The following is a 19,642-nucleotide window of genomic DNA, read 5'->3' on the forward strand; positions in this document are numbered from 1 at the left end:
GTGTGTGTGTGTGTACCTAGTTAACCATATTTTGGAGACAAATTTTCACCCCGAAGTGGGCTAAACCTGACAAAACCTCCTTTTGGTCTTCATGTGTAAAAACGGTGTAAAAATAAAGCAAATATAGTTTTTGTTTTAAATTGTAAAAATACAGAATGTTTTCTGTTAGGGTTTGGGTAACGGTTAGGTTACAGTATTTTTAACTAGCTGTGTATAAAAACAGTAGATATCTATGTAATGTCCCCTTTTTAGATAGATAAATAAATGTGTGTGTGTGTGTGTATAGCATTTCAAAGCCAGTCATTTTTTGTAAAATGTACAGAGACTAAACACTCTGTCACAATCAAAGCAGGAGACATGAATACCGTTGTAAGCTGGGTGTGTGTGTGTTTTTGTGAGATAGTCATGTGTCGTGTTCTCTGATAACGTCTTGAAAGGATCAGCGCGAACGGAATGTTTAAAAAGCAAGAGAATATTTACAGGTACATCTGTAAGACACACAGCTGCAACCGGTGTGCGTGTGATGGAGATGTGACTGTTTGCCTGTCAGGTGATTTAGGAGACCGTTAAGGGCGTAAACCATCAGCTAATTTTACCACCACAGTCTATTACATTCATTAAATTACATCAGGATGATTCAATCAAATGCATCAAACAGGTCCATCAGTGGAGACGTGTGTGTGTGTGTGTGTGTTTTCTCTTCCCTCCCGCCGCTGTGGTTTTTCACGAGGGTATTGGGTAATAGTATACTCTAAACTAACAGCGACCTGCGCTCTTCCCCTGATCTGATCGTCTGTAATGGCAGACACACACTCACAGCTCTCAAAGATGGCCGCCTCCACGAGGATGACAGTGCGTTTGTTGTTCTCGCTCCGAGGAGATTGGAATGTCAGCATACGTGAGCCGAGCGAGCGAGAGAGAGAGAGAGACGGCTGTGTTTTCTCTCGCTCTGTATCTTTGCAGGCTGTCTTCCTGGTTGTGAGTGAGGCGTGAAGGATGTGTGCTGCCCCTCCCCTCCTTCCCCTCCTCTTCCTCCCGCCCCACACTCGTCTGATTGGCTGAAGGGACAGAAATGGAAACATTATTCGATTCTGTCTCCTCAGAGGTCAGCGACCTCTCTGAACGCTCTAAAGACTGAGCTCAGCATTTGGCTGTGGGACGGCTCAATGTTAATGAATGTTTAAAGAATAGCTAAAAAGCTCAGAGAGAGAGAGAGAGCTTGGAGGAGACAACAGAGTCCATGTTAAGTAAAGTGTGAAGAACCATGGCTGTGTACAGAATGGAACGCAAACCTGAAGCTTACTAGATAATGCACAGTATATACTGTATACTGTCTACTAACATTTAAAAATATATATATTAGGGCTGCACAATTAATTGAATTTCTAATCGAGATTACAATTATGGATGCCACAATTACGTAATCGTTCAAAGCGGCAATTAATCGTTCAAAGTCCACTTATGTTATTCTGTGTGCTTAAGATGCTTTTTTTTTCTTTCTACATGTTATCTTAAGGGTTTTTCCATTGTTTACATTTTTGTTTTAGTATAACACTATAATACCATTTATATTTTACTTTTTTTTATAATTGAAAGAAGAAACCAATCCGATGTATAGTTGACATTTGAGGCTTAATACTACTACAGAACAACAGTAAAATTACAATACTTATATTTATGGCTGTATTCATTTCTTCATTTTAAGAGATGGAGTTCATGTGGAGCAGCATTTACTGCGAACCGAGCTGCTTCGAGACGCTTAAAAAACCGGATCATGAGCTTCTTGCGTGTAAAATCACACAGTGCCACACTTCACTCTGAAACATGCACTACATGTATTTATTTAATGTTCATTGCAAATTTGCAATTTTATTCTGTTTGATGTGCAGCCCTGGAAATACAGTTTGTTTGTTTGTTTGTTTAAATAAATACATTTTCCTATCCCGAGTAAATAATATCAGTAAGCAATCTGTAAAATGATTTACCTGAAAAGTTTGAACACAAGTGTATTTCTGTGGTGCTTTCAAAAAATAGTTTGTTTGAGAATTTTGTCCTGCCTGGCATTGCAACATTGGCTCAACCAATGGTATAAGTTTGGGGCAGGGCTATCTGTTTATCTCACCAATAGAAGACAAGGGGAGTGTTGTTCATTCAAACCTGCTCAAAAACAATGATTATTTGAGCAGTTTTGTTTGGTGATGCTATAGTGGTACAGAATTTACTCAGACCTCCTTTATTGATCCCCAAGGGGAAATTAAGGTGTTACAGCAAATCTGAACTCTTCAGTTTTACCTTTCGGCAGTTTTAATAATTTGTTAGGAAGAAATGTTTAAATGTTTAAAGCTTTGCAGTAGTCATGTTAAGTAACAGCTGATTGGAAAAGTATGTTTCCTGGTTTAACCCCAGACAAGATGTTACATGTGTTACGTCTTCTGAAAGCAAAATAGAAACAAGTTTAATCCCTATTCCCTAGTACATAACACAGGAGCAGAGAAGCCAGAGTCCTGCTCTGTGGCCATTTTACCCTTCAGCAAGGATCATAACCTCAGGTTGCTCCAGTGAGACTGTGGCTGTAATTAGTGTACTGTAAGTCACTTTAGATATAAAAAGTCTGCTAAATACAACAATTTGGTATTTTACACTTACCCTTCATTTTTGTTTACATACCTTATTGGGGTGGTGTGAAATATAGGTTCAAGATCTAGGCTAATAAATGAAAGGTCATAGGTTTGAACTCCACAAGTGACCATCCATGAGATATTACCAGTGTAGCACTGGCGCTTAACCTCTAGTTTCTCCAGGGAGACTGTCCCTGTAATATGACTCATGTCAACATTACCAACTCTACAGTCTTTTAAGGTTCTTTATTGGCATCTGTGGTTCAGTGAAGAACCTTTAAACTCTATGGAATCTTTCCATTTCCACAAAACGTTCTTTATAGTGGAAAAAGGTTCTTTAGATTTTTAAAATGTTCTTCACACTAAGAAAAATGGTTCTTTTAAGAACTGTTCACTAAAACGTTCTTTGGGGAACCAAAAATGGATCTTCTATGACATCACTGGTAAACCCTCCTTTTGGAACATTTATTTTTCAGAATGTATGGGGTGGTGCCAGTGCAAAATCAAAGAGAAATGATGAGCTGTTGTCCATACAAATAGCAAGATCTGTCATTTGACTTCCATTTTGTTATCCCCTGGGCACGTCTTTAAGCTATAGGAAAATAAAAAATAAATAAAACTATAATAGCCTAAATAAAGAGTTTCACTAATGTCCCTACGTCATTTTTATTGTGTATATGATTGACTAGATTGACTCACATGGTGAACTAATCAAACATCAATCAGTTAGTCAGCAGATCCTCGTTTACAGACGAAACGTCCCAGTTCATTCGAGACAGAATCAAAACAGTGAAGTGGGCATATTCGTTTAGTAGGTCGAACCAATAAAATGCGCCTTCACAGCCCATACTCTGTTTGCTAATGCTAAAGTCAGTCTACGTAGGCAGGAAACTAGGGAGTGAACTAGAATGAATCATTCACTTAAAATATTTGTGCAAAAACACTTATTTGCATACTATATCATCTTTTTTTGCACGTTAGATGTTCTATGTGAATTAATAAATGGTAAAATCACCCTCTGATGTCCATGTGGAGACATCGAAGAGTGTTTTCATGTGGAGGGAAAAGTGGGGTATGATCCGAAGTGCGTTGGTGTCTTGACACTTGTCATGTGAAAGCACATTTAGTCCCTTTGGATTATGGCTACTTGCCTGCAATGTATCATATTCTGAGCACATAAGAAAGCAGGTCTGAATATGGCGGTGTTTTTATTTTTTTTTACATGGCCAGGGTTTAGAGCTCCTTATAGTCACCTCACACCACCAAGGACTGATTGTGAGCAGGATTTGTTTGGGGCAGGATTTGGTTTAGATTGGATTCATTCATTTGGAAACCGATAAAACAGGCCAATAGTAAGTGCTTGTGGTGCAGTCCACAGCAGAGAACGTCTGTTATTTCTCAAACTGAATTCTAAGTGTCTCGCTATCTCACAGAGAGGAGCTTATCAAAACAGTGTAGATGGACACAATGTATGAACATTGTTTGTGTGTGTGTGAGGGGCGACAATGTGTGTTTTAAAGAGCATGTGAGCATTTTATTTGTTGTTTTCATTGTCAAACGCAGCTGCTTCAAGGTTTTATTCTGTCGTTTTCTCTCTCTCTCAAGCTTGAATTGGGTTCCACATCTGTGTGTGGCAGCTGTGAGTGACCTTGATTGGATGAAATGATCAGATGAGAGGGCAAGGACAGAGGGAAAGAGTATATAGAATACTTTTGATTTGTCTGTCTCTCACTGTTTCTCTCTTCAGATAAAGCTCAGTGTAAAATCATTTTTAGATTATATTGACCTCAGCCTGATTTTCCCTGCCGGTTTGTATTTGGCTCTAAAGGCGATTTAAGTGATTCTTTGAAAGAGAGAAACATTGTCAGAGCCATGGCTTAGCAGTTAGCGCACATAGGCATTTATCAGCTTGCACCTCCCGAATCTGTTGCACCTTTAGAGGCCATTTACACATTTTCAACACAAAAATGCATAATGTGAGCAGTGTAATGAAAAAAGATAAAAGAAATGCAGAAAAAGACATGAGATGTGAACACAGTGGTAAAAGATGTCTATCTAGTGCATGCTTATATAGAGAAAATGGAAAAGTCATGCAGTGGAATGCATGTTCTGTGTAAATGGCCCTTTCTTCACCTTAGGGATGGTCAAAAGTACCAGTACTTCTGTGTTTTGTCCCAGGCCATGAGATGAGGGTCTTAAAGGCTCAGGAAAGAGGAGGCTGACCCTTAAATGCTTATATTATGAATATTAATGACAGCTATAACAGATAAAAATGGTCTCCTCTCAATAACATGACAAAACTATATTAAAAAGTACAAGAAAAGAGTGTTTCTGTATTTCAGAAGTGGCTGAGTCTGATTTGACGGACATGTGTAGGTTAAAGGTTTCCAGTTAAAGTGTCACTCCTTCAGTTGGCTGTTTTGTAATGAAATAAACTGGATAAACTTCACAACCGAGTCTCACAGTCCGCTGTGTGAGCAACAGTTCCCTGAGGACAATCTCTCTCCCAAGAGAGAGATAGACGGTCGGATTTCCGCTAGAATTTGTTCAGATGCAGACCTTCACTTGTTAACTCTCGCGTATCTGAGCTAAAACGGCTTTCATGTCATCCCGCGCTGTGGTTTTTAGCTCTTGCAGGAGGACGAGGTGGATGCGGGCGGTGTGTTGCGCGGCCTAGATTTAGCATGTTTGTGTGTTTACCTCGTCTGTGTGTGTTGTCTTACCTCTCCGTGTTATTGTTGGGGGCTGTGAGTCACTGGATGTTAATCATTTCCCACACGGGCAAAGTACACACACACAATCACAAACACACACGCTCACACGAGCAAACTGGCAGGATCAGCCGTGATTACTCGCTGCTACACAGGGCTAGTTTTATTAAGAGCGTGTTTACAGCCTGACTTTTAGTCATTAGTCTCTGCCTGTAAACACTTCAAAATCTCATAAACAAACAAAGAGGGATTGAACGGCCGTAAATTGCGTTAAAGTAGAAAATCTTTTTTGGAGAAAGATTTGTAATCGGTCCAGGATTATTTTTAGCTGCCATTAAACCAATGAAACAGCACAATGCTAATGCTACCGTGTTTACATTTAGTTAACAAATGTGTACAGGCAAAGAGCAGGTACCAATGAACCGGTGAGGGGCGCCCGAAGATCTCTCTCCTCCACAGCCCTCCGAGGGTTTCACACCGGAGGAGCTCCTGGTAATTAAAAGACAATTTTGTGAAATTGATTAGATTATGCTAATCAGGGGAGATAATATCTAGAGAAGACTGTGAGTGTGTTAGTGTGTGTATGAGTGGGTGGATAAGTGTGTGTGTGTGTGTGTGTGTGTGTGTGTGTGTGTGTGTGTGTGTGTGTGTGTGTGTGTGTGTGTGTGTGTGTGTGTGTGTGTGTGTGTGTGTGTGTGTGTGTGTGTGTGTGTGTGTGTGTGTGTGTGTGTGTGTGTGTGTGTGTGTGTGTGTGTGTGTGTGTGTGTGTGTGTGGATTTGAGTGATTATGAAGAGATGGCAGTCCGGTCGCCATTTCAAACCCCTGAATCCACCACACTTGTGTGTGTGTGTGTGTGTGTGTCTGGAGATCACGCTCACGACGCCATTTCACACAGCTCCACTCGGCTGTCTCTGCCGCTCCTGAAATGTCAGAGCGATGTTCCCTGGACTAGGCGTGAGGATATGACAGCTGGCTGCTCACCTGCTGCGTGTGTCCACATGCTGGGTGCTTTCAGCTGATCCGGTGCCTTTAATGCATTCCATCACTGATAGATAACCTCTGTCTTGAATGAAAAATAACTGGAATCGGTGTCCAAGACAAATTGTTTGAGATGAGGCAGGTCATTGTTACAGACTGACAATGAAACGACCAATCAGATTGCGGTCTGTGCTAAGACAAGCTGACTGTCAGTGACCTTTGACCCACTGGATAAGGGAAAAGGAACAGGTATTTTTTGCAGCAGCGATCTTGGTCAAAAATTATTTATAGTTTCAGAGTTGTGTATAAGTAAAAAACAAATAAATAAATAAGCAATATTCATCTCATTAGATGCACCATGGGTGTCTTTGTAACTTCACACACTCACACACACACACACACAGACACACACATTATGACTCATGCATGTTATCATCAGCGATGAACAGTCTTGCCTATATTTGGCAGGCAAAGTCACATAAACTTCACATAATTGGCTTTTTGTTGGGAAGGAACGAGCCGTGCGGAAGGCGCTCGGAGAGACGGAGAGAATGCATAAAGCTAAATGAAGACTATCTCTTTAAACGAACGCCTAATTATGCCATTACGTTAACTAAAGAAAGAAGCTCTGTTTTAAAAAGAACGAGGAAAAACAAAGACAGCATTTTAGGTGGAGAGAGAGGTGGATGGAAAAGTCCGAGACAGAGAGAGTGAGAGAGATGGTGCCTTCAGGCTTTATTTAGCTGGGACAACAGAACATGAGCTTATTACACACAAATACACTGCGGCTACTACACCTCCAGCGCACAACTACACATTTAATATGATCTCTCTGTCTAGGCTTTTAGACCCTCTCCTTTAGCATGATCTCTCCATCCAGATCAACACATCTTCGATGGAGCCTTGCAGTAACTGATCACCGTAGCTCTGTTTTAGAACCCTTTCTGCCTTGCTATCTAATGTCTAAATAGGCAGCTGCATTCTAACAGAAATGGAACCTCGTAAGTGGCTGATTTGGACAAGTCTGTTCTCTTGGCTGCCGTACATTCTCAGGGAAAATGTGCAAAAATTGTACCTTAATTGCATAACAGCTTGTCACTGGGGCAGTACCCTCTAAAGAACATCTTTGTACCATATTTTTCCATAAAAGGTTCATAGTAGTAACTTACTAGTACTAATATATGCACCTTTTAGGGGTAGATAAGGTACAAAGTTGTCCCTTTAAGTGTACAGCATCAGTGATAAGTTGTTGTGCCCCTAAAGGTACAATTTTTGCATTTTGCTCTGACAGTGTGAATGGATAGCACACCTCAGCATACAAGTACAGCTCATATCTACTTGAATGGGGTAAGACTGAAGTCTCCAAAACTATTTGTGAAATTTACTTTTCAAAAATTTCATATGAGCAATAAAATAGTCAGAATCACAAATTTAGATTCTTCATTTCCAAAAACTTAATTAATTAAAACAACTGTATGTGTTTCGGGCTAGTCATACTAGTTAATGCATGCGTGCATTCTAGTATAAAGAAACCTGCAATTGGCTCTTTTAACTAAAAACCTGTACTTAAATGGTTAAATAACTTCCAAGGTTACAAAAATACATGACAAACATTTTACAAATCCATGGCACCGCTAAATAGCAAATTGCAGATAACAGTGAGGCTTCTGATGTTGTAGGTTACATGCTAAAAATGCTAGTATGTCTATATTGTATTTATAACACACTTCTGAATACATTTAGAAAATTTTTTTAGCAGTTCTTCATCAAATGCAGTACATACAAATTTGTACATAGCTATTTTCTTTATTTAACATTAGCATGGTGCTAAGCTAACTAAACTAATAAGAATAACAATATATAGCACACATAAATATTGGGTAAAACTCAAATTTTGAGTCATGAAATGATTATCTCTATAATCAACATTTCTGTTGACTTATCTGCCATCTTTTTATTGCGCTTGTCACAGTCCATCAGATACACACTTCGGAATCTCAATGAAAATAGAATGTTATCAGGGTAGGTTATCCTTTTCGCCTCCTGTTATTTGAATACTGTGAATTCAGACATACTACTACTCATACCACACATACTGTTTTTCACCTACTATGTAATATGGAAGTAGGCATATTTGGACGCAAGTCTGTCAGGGATGCACCTATGATGCCTTAATATGCTGTCTAGGTAGGCAGCTTACTAGGTTTTGGAACAAAGCCTGTGTGTGTGCCAGTGTTTAGGATTGAAGGATTTGGGCCAGTCCAGTCTGCTTTACCTCAGCTCACTCCTGCTGTCCCACTCAAACCCAGCAGCCCACAGAAAAATCACGCAAGGAGCTATTCTCATCTTCTCTCGCTATGTTTCTGTCCTTTCCGCCCCTTCTTGCTCCTCTTTTCACTTTCTTTCCTGTCAGCTTCTCTTTCTGTCTCTGGAGGAAGAGAGGCTGATGCAAACGGGTGGGCTGTGGTGTAATCCAGGGCCTGGGAAGGTCTGCGGATCAAAATCCATGTTCTGTATGCTCCACGTGTCCCTCGGCCTTGACACCCCCCGACCCGCCTGCAGTCCTTGACGATGCCATCATACCCTCATAAACTCCGACCGCATCCTCCCTGACCCAGCGGCTGACTCCTCCCACACGGCAGATGATTGACAGCTTGCGGCAGACCCACTGACTCCGTTTAGTCCTCCCAGATTAGTTGCATGTTCCGCTCATGTGTACACACTTTGTACATGTGTGTGGGATTCCTCACGGTTTCCACGGCTTAGCCCACCTTTGTTTTAAAGATCAGGCCCAGTAATGGTGTAATCCAACGCCTGATTGTCGCCAGAGCCCTTGGTAATCGTAATCGCCTTGAAATATTGTTGCGGTTGTCGCCATGTGTTCGTCCTGGCACTTGGAGAATTTTCTGGAAGGCTGCCGGTACAGTCGAGCAGGCCCAGACTCAGAGATGAGCGGCAGGGAGCGTGTTTGGGTGCGCAGATGTGGGTCCTTTTTTAGACTGGTCTGTCTGAGGAGGTCAGGGCTGAATAAAAGGATCATATGATGGGGGTGTGATGTGCAGAGCGGAGAAGGAAACTTCAGTGTGCATTTTAAGCTAAAATTAGGCAGATGGTTAGACAGCTCTGGATTAAGTCTAGAGGCCAGAGAGAGAGAAAGAGAGAGACGGTGTGAAAGAGAGAATGATAATATTTAAAACAAAAATTGCTCAAGCAGCCATAGTTCTTGTTTAATTTGCAACTCTGTCTGCCTGTCTCTGAGACTGTATTCCTTGCTTCAAACACCCCCCTCTAGAACAACGCAAATGACTTGAGTAAATTGAACTTGACTCGTATTTAATTACGTGAAGTGTCACTGTTTGTTTGTGTGTGTGTGTGTGTGTGTGTCCTGATTTATAGTTTAGGGGTTGTACTGAAACAGTCTAGGTTAACCTCTAGTTGACTCTTTGAGCCTGTTGTTAGCTAGTCAGGACCACGTGACCTCAGTGTCAGTTGTTTTATATGGTGACAGTAGGAGGAAAATTCCCCTGTCTGCAAACTTTGTACTTTATTTTGGGGTTATCTTTGTACAGTGACCTGTCCAAAGGTCTGGGACCATATTGAAAATCTAGTATATTTTTTCCCTTGCATTTGTCCCCCAATATCTAGATGAAATATTTTAGTATTTTGAAAAAAGAAGAAGAAAATACATTTTGCACATTGAGCATTTGAACTGTCTTGTACAAAAGGTCTGCTTTTCAAAGAAGTGACAAAGAAGTGAAACTAGAGCAATTCACATTCACAAAGCTTGTTATAAGTGAATGACACCGCAGACTTCTGAGATGGAGTTCATTTGGTATGTTCACATACAAATAAAAACTGTAGAGAACTGTTCTGAGATCCATAACATAAACAAAAAGAAATAGTTTTTAGCATGGTCTGCATTAATTATACAATGAAATTATATGAAAGCTTACATGTTTCACCTTTCTCACTTTTAAGGATGACTATTGGACTAGTAAAGTCCCACTATTTTGCTCTGTTTTTTCATTGATCACTTTGCTCTGTTTTAAAGTGCATATGTCATTTAGTTAATGATACAAACACAGGATTTTTTGGTCAATTATTATGTGTAGCTGGGCTCACTATGGGCCCGCAGCAAAATTCCAAGGGGGCTGCAGAACGACTTACATTGATCTAAATTGTAAATATATTATTATTAGTATAATTAATATTATTATTAGTTTTATATTAAAACTAAGTCTTAACTTAATTAAAATACAAAAAAACAACAACATACAAGTAAGATGTAAAATGAACTCACATTGCGACACTCCCAGCTTCTGTTAATAAGATATTGTAGTTAATTATATTCTGTCCTAGATGGATAAACTTACAAGATGTTAGGAGATGTGAATGATTTAAATTGCTCACATCACTCATTCATTAGAAAGTTTCCAAATAACTTTTTTTTTTTTTTACTTATAAAAGCCAGTTTTTACTTGCATATGGCATTTGGCGGTTGTTTTTAATGTTGGACTTTGAGACTGTATGTGTGTAGTTTGCAACGACAGGAACCTTTTTTGTTTAGTAGGACTGGCGTCTCAATGCATCACCTCATACTCTCTCTCCCCCTGTCTTTCTCTCTCTTTAGCTGAAAACGAATCTCTAATTTCACAGTTATCATCATAACCCCACAATGAATAATGCAAAGTTATTCAAAGAACCAATCTATAACTTATTAATTGCTGCCTTTTCTCATTCACTGTTCTCTCTACCAACACTCTCTCTCCCCTCTTTTCACACTTTTATTTGAGACGCCACTTCCATCACCCTTTCCATGTAGAAATATGATGACTCTAGTGTTATAGCACTGACATGCTGATTTTACTCCCTTTTGAATGTTTAAATCATCCCTAGAGCTAGACACTGTCTCTCACACACACACACACACACACAGTCTATGGGGAGAGCAGTGCGGAACTGCGCGCCTGTCTCGCCAATCATGGCTGTTTTCTTAGCTGATGGTTGCTTTGCAGTGATCAATAGAAGATAGTTCTGCTCTGTCCAATCTGAAACAGGAGATGGATTTTCTCATCAGGTTTATGCTTTTGTCAATGTAAACACACACACACACACACACACACACACACATACAAACACAGGACATGAGGGGAGGGCAGGATGTGTGTTCCTCTTTTGTGGAGCTGTAAATCATGTTTATGACGGTAATACAGGTATAGATCAGAGTGTTGATGGAGAAAAGAATTGAAGTGATGAAACTGTACGTAGTGTAATTATGTTTCTGTCTGTTTGTGTATGTATGCATGTATGTGAACACAGAATGTGTTTGTGTGGATGTTAATGGAGATGGTACAGGGACATGCAAGGAGCATGTCACACACGCACACACACACACACACACAGGTCTCTCTGTAATGGAGTGTCTAAATATATCCGGTTTTTGCCGGATCCACTGCCTCCGGAGTGAATAAGAAATGGGCTTCAGTAAAGGACAGAATATCTCTCTCTCACTCAAACACACACACATTCACACTCTTTCTCATCTTTCTCTCTAACGGTGTGTCGTCGCGGTATCGCCGCTCACTTGCTGTGTGTGACAAACCTAGGTCAGTAGTTTTTGTGAAAACTAGAGCAATCTAGTTTTGTTACGTCGCTTGCTTGTAGATGGGATGTAAGACACCTGCGCAAACACTTATATTACAGCACAAACATATACACACACATTGAACGTGCTGTGGCAAGCTAAACATCTAATGATCCTCAATGGTCCCACTGGGATCTTGCGGAGGTCAAAGAATGCTGGTGAATCCTGTGAGACTCTTTATGCTCCTCTGAACTGACCAATCAGCATGCACATTTCATTGATGGTCAGCCGGCTGATTATGTGTGCGTCAGACTCATGTTTTGTAACAGAGGTCATGCAGTCATTAAGTAGACAGGAATGGAGCTCATAAATTAACATTGATCTTTTAGTTCATCGCAGACTGTAAATGCATTTTTGTGTGGTTTTTAAACTTTGACACTTGTCAAATGACTTAGTATAGAGAGAACAGGAAATGATGGGGTGAAGAGGGGCAGATGGCATAGCTGGCTTTTTCAGTGTATCTGTGCAAGTGAGAAAGTGATTATGTACAAGCTCCAGAAATTTGATAAAGCCTGTATCAAGTTGCTGCAAGAAGAAATCGATTGCTCGAAATTGTTCAACATATTTATTTACACACAAATTTTAATTTTACATATTTTCTCAAAGCCTTTTGCATGGATTATTATAAAAATAGATAATTTATTAGAAAATAAATGTATAAATTATATTTACTTTATTTAATAGTTTATATTAAAATATGATATGTATACTTTCATAATAATATAATTTATAAATATAAATCTTTTTATTTAACTTTTTAATACACCAATTAAAATGTAATGTTTACATATTTCTCAAAGCCTTGTTTTCATAGATTATTGTAATAAAATAAATAAAAAATATTTATGTACTATGTACAATATATTAAAAAATTTCTTTAAAATATATTGTACAAAATGTTTCATAATTTATTATTAGAAATAATACACAAATTAAAATGTAAAGTTTACATATTTTTCTCAACGCCTTGTTTTGCTTATTATTATTATTATTATTATTATTACAAATGTGCAGCATATTTATAATAAAATACATTTATACATTTTCATTATACATTGTATTTATTTTAGTTTATATAAAATGTAGTGTATAATGATTTATAATTAATATAATTTCTATTTTTTTGTAATAATTTTTTTCATTAGTAATATATTTCAAAGCCTTTGTTTGCATAGCTGACATAGTACAAGTGGCATAGAAGTAAACTGAATTCAAACTTCAATCATTCTTATGAGCACCAGTTCAATGTGACAGCCCATATGTGCCACAACAAATCAGAACTTGTTTATTTGATAGATTTATTAGTTCTTAAACGTATAAATATATAGTTTTACAAGGCAGAGCGCAGTGCTGTTATAGTAGTTCAGTGTGTGTGTGTGTGTGTGTGTGAAAAAGTTTCTTTGAGAGATTGTGTGTGTGTGTGTGAATGGATCCGTCCCTGTCTAAGGGCTAAATGTAGCTGCTTTATATGCACTACTACAACTACAAGTGTGGGCGTGACCAGCAACTTCTGTTTTGTTTGTGTGTGTGTGTGTGTGTGTGTGTGTCAGCACCAGACAGCCTAAAGGGATGTGTGTGTGATGCTTTCCAGTTGACTTTAAGAAGACTGAAAGATCATGAGATCAGAACAAAAGCATCTGCCATTTCACTGCACGTCCTCTTTGCTTGTGAAGAGAAGTTAATTCTTCCTTTAACATACTCTTTGGCGTGTAAAGTTTACAGTGGTTGTAGGATAGCGGTGTGTGCGTGTGGACATCAGGTCTCATCTTGCATTGTTTGTGTGGCATTGTTTGGGCAGACGATCTGCTCGGTATATCTGCTGATCTGTGTTGCTGTGGAAGCGGATCTGGTAACTCCTCATTGGACCACAGAACAGCTCACGGACGAAAGGCCGAAGTATCCCAGCATGCAGCTTTCCACCATCTGTCACGGGCCCTTTGTTTGGGTGTGGGTTGAGCTGCTGGTCTCTGGTTACTCATAACACGCAAAGATACACACACACACACACATATTACAGCTTTAAATCACGTTCCCATCCTTTGAATTTCAACTATCTGATACGGTGTAGCATAAGACTGATGTCCGTTACGGTGGAAAGGCGCATTGACGTGATCAATGGCATCTGTCTCCTTGCGTTAGGATAAACCGAACGGTTTGGCTCATGATCGGAGTTGTAGAATTTCCCATTTTGCTCGAACGGACATGGATGCACGGACTCAGCAGTATATTTCACTGCCTCAGGAGTGTATGATTGATTTTCAGGGTAAATTAAATAACACACAGCTTTATGTAGTATCTCTCTCTGGAAGCACATTCATGGGAATCGAGTTCGTGTTTCTCCCGGCTGGCTGGAGAGCTGAAGATGTCGTCCAAATTGCATGGACTAAATGTATCCCGCAAAGCACCCAGATCGCGATTAGCATATGATTCACTTATTCACAGGATCCGGGACCTGCTGTTTTTTCCAAGAATCTCATTGGCCGCGTGCACCAAGTCAAATTAATTACGCAGCTCACGGAGATTACGATGCCTGCCTTCCAGTGCCACAGTGGAAGATGGTTAATTAGCTATAAAATCAGACTAATTCTGATGCTAAAGCTGTTTTAATTTCTGATAATTAAGTCAGGATTGGATCCTTAAATACCCCAGCATACCATTATTGCAGTAATCATGGTTGTTGTTATGAATTATTTTGAAACCCTCGTCTGTTAGCGTTGATATTTAAGGTAATCACGCTAAGTGAGTAGCTGGAGATAAGTAGATGATATGACCTATATACACTAGGGCTGTGCGATATGGACAAAAAAAAAAGCTATCGCGATTTCTTTGATCAATTTTGCGATTTCGATTTTAATCACGATTTTGACACACACAGACATGCTTTACAGTCATAAATGCATTCAGTGTGAATTTGAAACATATTTCCAAAAGAAAACCAATTAGAACTTTATCAAAAAAGCTGTAACATGTCTCTAGAACAGACATAAGGCAAAATAATCACGAAGTAAAAGTGTAACAAAATGTCTCTAGAATAGACATATATGGCAGAAAAAAAAAATTAAAAAATCCCATGTCCAGGGATTTTTTTTTGCCATGCATTGGTCATAGAGCTCTTTGTGGCGTTGCCTCAGATGTTGAACTAGATTTGTCGCGTCAAGTTCACACGTGCTCTGTCTGCAGTGCGTATACAGTATGTGTATATGTGTATTTCCAACATATGACGATTTCGATTAATCGCACAGCCCTAATATACACTACCATTCAAAGGTTTGGGGTCAGTAAGATTTATTTATTTATTTATTTTTTTGGTGAAGAAATTGATACTTTTATTCAGCAAGGATGCATTTAGTTGATCAAAGACATTTTTGAGGCTACAAAAGATATATGTTTCAAATAAATGCAATTCTATTCAAACTTTCTATTAATCAAAGAATCCTGAAAAAAATGTATCATGGTTTCCACAAAAATATTAAGCATCACAACTGTTTTCCTCATTGATAAAAATAAGAAATCTTACTTGAGCAGCAAATCAGCATATTAGAATGATTTTTGAAGAATCATGACTTTGAAGACTGGAGTAATGGCTGCTAAAAATTCTACAAAAAAACAAGAATAAATTCCATTAAAAAAAATATATTAGAATAAAATGTTATTTTAAATTGCAGTGATTTTTCACAATATTCTTTCTGCTGAAATTTTTCCATCACAGGATTAAATTACATTTTACAATATATTAAAACAGAAAACATTTTAAATTTTTTATGTTTTAAATTGTATTTATTACACTCTATTGAATTATATAATATAATTTATTTTAAATATATAATAAAAATTTTATTTATATTTTATATCTTATGTTTGAGACATGGTTGTGCGTTTTAGAAAATTAAAGTCTTTGCTCAGTCTTTATAGCGTTTTCTGTATGTATGTGTTTTTGTGTGTATGAAGTGACTTGCAACATTCTTTTCACTTTCACTTTTATTACTGTGTCTGTGTTAGCATGTCTTATCTGACCGAGCGCCCTTTTGTGATTTACATCACAGTAATTTCACCAAGAACATATATGTAAATTCAATCATTGTTTTCCACTGAGCACTGAGCAGCATTATTTAGGGTTGAATTTCAAGCTTTAGAGTAACCTGCCATGAACTTGAGTTGGCAGGGTCATGACCTGGTGACCTTTGACCTTTGGAGGCAGGGTATGAGTGAGGGGAAATGGTTAGGAAGCAGAGACAAGGAAGCGAAGGACAGGTGGAGCGAAAAGAGGGATAACAACCGCAGTGGCAGATTGTGGCCTCTGCCGCTGTTTACGCCAATTTGCAGACACTTTCATTGTGTGTGTGTGTGTGTTTTTCGGCATTGCTTTTGGGTGAGGGCTGTTAGTTGATATTCTGTGGACGTTTCCATCTCTGAGATCTAATCGGTGTGTGCATGCCTGCATGTGTGTGTGTGTGTGTGTGTAGCAGAGACATACAAGAAGGAGAGCCGCTCAGGGGACAGGCCACGAGTGTTTATATATAATGACAGAATAACAAAGCTATATGTGCTATACCGTGGCACTCTCTGCCGCTTCCCACAGCGAAATATACTCCTGAGATTAGCATTCAAGCTGAAGATTTCCAAACACATAAACATTTCACTTGTCTTCAGCAGTCAAGTTTTTTTCTGCTTGAATCACACGCTGACGGCTGCTAATCGTATTTTCAGGCGTTTAAAGTACGTGCGGATATGGTATGTTTTGAGGAGAGAAAAAGAAATTCGAGAATGCTTGTGGGGTTTTGTGTGTGTATATGTTGGCTGTGTGCGACTGTCTTTAATATGCGTCTATCCAAACTGTGAAATCTCCACAGAAACAGTTAAAGGCATAATTTGCCTGTTAAGCACATCAAGTGTGAGAACGCTTGTTTTACACGGTGTAAAAATGGCTGTGAATAGTCTTGTAAATCAGTGTGCTGCTCACTTTGTGTGTGTGTGTGTGTGTGTGTGCGTGTGTGTGTGTGTGCGCGCTAAAGTCTGTGAGTGTGTCTCTCTTCTATCATATTGAAGGAGGTCTCAACTGTGAATGAATGGTTAACGTGACAAGCCGAACAAACCCTCTGCCCAAACGGGACATTAATGTGTGGTCCTGTAGAAATATGCTTGTGGGGTTGGTTCATCTTGCGAGCAGACGTGTGCTGTGTGAAGGAGAATGACTGGTGTTAAATAGAAATATTGTTCATGGCAAGTGAAATGTGAAAGGAAGAGTGGCAGGCTGTGTGTGTGTGCGAGAGCTCACTCTAATTATCGATTGGATTGTGCTTGACAGATATGGAGTCTGGAGAACGGCTGGCCTCGCCTTCCACCACCCCGGCCTCCGTCCACACCGCCACCTCTACATCGTCATCTTCCTCCTCTTCCTCATCCACAGCAGCCTCCAATGTGAAGAGCAGCCTGAACCACGCAGCCACGGCCTCGCTCGGCACATGCGGTAAGAACTCTTGCACACACACACTCTCTTTCATGCCCTGACGCAAGGGTTGCTTATTGTTACAGTGTGAAAAGTGCTCAGTCAAAACTCACGCACAATCTCACACACACACACACACACACACACCACCGAGTGTCGCACGGGCATGCTTTGAGCTCATCTCCAAGTTTAGACTGCGTGGTTGGTGGCAGATTGGAGACTGATGTCATCAGGGACCTCTCTTCCTGTCTGATGAAGCATCTTTTTTTTTTCTTTGAGTGACGTGATAAAGCGCATATCTTCTCTGCTGATTGAGTCTTGTCTGATAAGGCACAAGTGTTCACTTTCTCAGATTCTGTTCTGGTAAAGGGATAGTTCTGCCAAAAATGAAAGTTCTGTCATAATTTACTCTTCCTCATGTCGTTCCAAACTCAAATAAATTTTTTTCTGGGGAACACAAAGGGAGATTTTTTCGTGGTGACTGTTCTTTTTTTGGAATTAGGACTGGAGCTGTCAAGAGCCAAAAAAGACAAAAAAAAAAAGCATCTTAGAGGTAGTACATATAACTCTTTGTTAAAGGGTTTGCTTGACACGTGAAAACAGACCTTGTTGGTTCTCGTGTGTCAAGCAAGTACAGTAGAGGTTCCATTTACCATATGTGATGTGCTCTATGCGTGTTCTATATTAATAAAACTAAATAAAACGAAATTAAATCATATGAAGTGACTGTCTCTTCTTAAGATTTGGATGGTAACACTTTAGAATTATTAATAGTTAGTAAGTTAGTTGTTAAGTTTAGGTACAGGGTGGATTAAGGGATCTAAAATACGGTCATGCAGAATAAGGCATTAATATGTGCTTTATAAGTACTAATAAACAGCCAATATGCTAGTAATATGCATGCTAATAAGCAACTAATTAATAGTGAGAATTGGTCCTTAAAATAAAGTGTTACCATTTGGATTAGACCACTCCATTCATATAGATTACTTTTACGATGTCTTTATGAACTTTTTGATGAGTGAAATTTATGGTTATGTGAACTTGGACAAAATTATGAGAAAATATCAAAAATATCATCTGAAGATGAACTGAAGTCTTGTTGGTTTGGAATGACAAGAGGGTGATTAAAAGATGATAGAATTTAGATTTTTGAGTGAACTATCCCTTTATGTCATTTGAAGACAAACTATAGCTTTATGTGAGAAAAAGGCCGAAATGTAAGTATTTTTAAGTTATTTTCTGAAAATATTCCCCACATAGGTTTGGAAATACATGAGTGTGAGTAAATTATGAACTATCCCTTGAAAGTTAGTGTAGTGCAGTTGCATGGCTGCCAATAGCAAAGCTATTTCTTAGTAACAAAGTGATAATGTTGATACTTTAAAATTTTTTTGCTTGGGACTAAAAAATCAGTTTTAGCAGGCTAGCAACACTACTGTGTTTTTTTTTTTTTTCCTGACAATATTTAAGTAATTAAGTCACATATCTGGTGGCTTTTTAGAATCCGAACTAGCAATGGCTGATTTGTGAATTAATCAATCTTTTCAATGAATTGGCTGAACAGCTTAACAAAATCGATTCACAATTCAGTCTGCATTGTTCAGCTCACTCACCCACTGAACTGTGAAAGATTTCTAAATAAAACAGTAATAGGATACTTCAATACACAGAGAACAACAAGAGTGCTGATGCTAAATTAAATGTTTACCCAAAATCAGTTGAAACCTCTCTCTTTTTTTGGAGCTTGAAAACCCTTGTGTTTAAACACAGGTTTAAAATGATATTAGGGTGTGTAATTAAATGATAGAATTTAAATATTTGGGTGAACTTATATGAATCGCTTTTCCAACTGTCCATAGTCTTTCTATCTGATAAAGCATCTCTTCGACCTCTCTCTTGTGTTTTGTTCCTTATGTGGCGCAGTCAGGGCTAAAGAAAGCCACCGACTTGCTCCTGTCGTAATTACCGACTTATTGTTCAGCATGTGAAAACACCGTCCAGGATTTAGCACTCACAGTTTTGGCTGCAAATTGAAAAGCTGCTGCATTAATGAATCTCAACCAATTAACTAGGCCTTTGTTAATACTGCTGTCATCTCACTCTCCACCCCCGTTCACATAAACACATGCGCACACGTGAACGCACAGGCGCACAATAACACAGCTTTCCCTCCATCCTTCCTGACACTCTTAAATATCCTCTTCTCCTCTATAAACTGTAAAGTTTGTTAGGCTCCACTGA

The 19,642-nt window shown here is 38.9% G+C and overlaps 2 protein-coding genes across 2 annotated transcripts in view; both read left to right on the top strand.

Moving 5' to 3' along the window:
- The window catches only part of LOC107705503 (proline-rich protein 36-like), a 52,939-nt gene that overhangs the window by 27,028 nt on the left and 6,269 nt on the right, over positions 1–19,642 (top strand). The window contains exon 3 of the mRNA XM_016508810.1: positions 17,258–17,419. Within this exon, the coding sequence (XP_016364296.1) occupies positions 17,260–17,419 (160 nt within the window). The 5' untranslated portion in view covers positions 17,258–17,259. The remainder of the gene's footprint in view (positions 1–17,257; positions 17,420–19,642) is intronic.
- The window catches only part of LOC107705583 (bromodomain adjacent to zinc finger domain protein 2B-like), a 39,405-nt gene continuing 36,885 nt past the window's right edge, over positions 17,123–19,642 (top strand). The window contains exon 1 of the mRNA XM_016508923.1: positions 17,123–17,128. The gene's annotated coding sequence lies outside the window, so the exon portion shown is untranslated. The remainder of the gene's footprint in view (positions 17,129–19,642) is intronic.

This window comes from Sinocyclocheilus rhinocerous, unplaced genomic scaffold, assembly GCF_001515625.1.
Source record: "Sinocyclocheilus rhinocerous isolate Xijiao unplaced genomic scaffold, SAMN03320098_v1.1 scaffold504, whole genome shotgun sequence".
In the NCBI taxonomy this organism is placed as follows: domain Eukaryota; kingdom Metazoa; phylum Chordata; class Actinopteri; order Cypriniformes; family Cyprinidae; genus Sinocyclocheilus; species Sinocyclocheilus rhinocerous.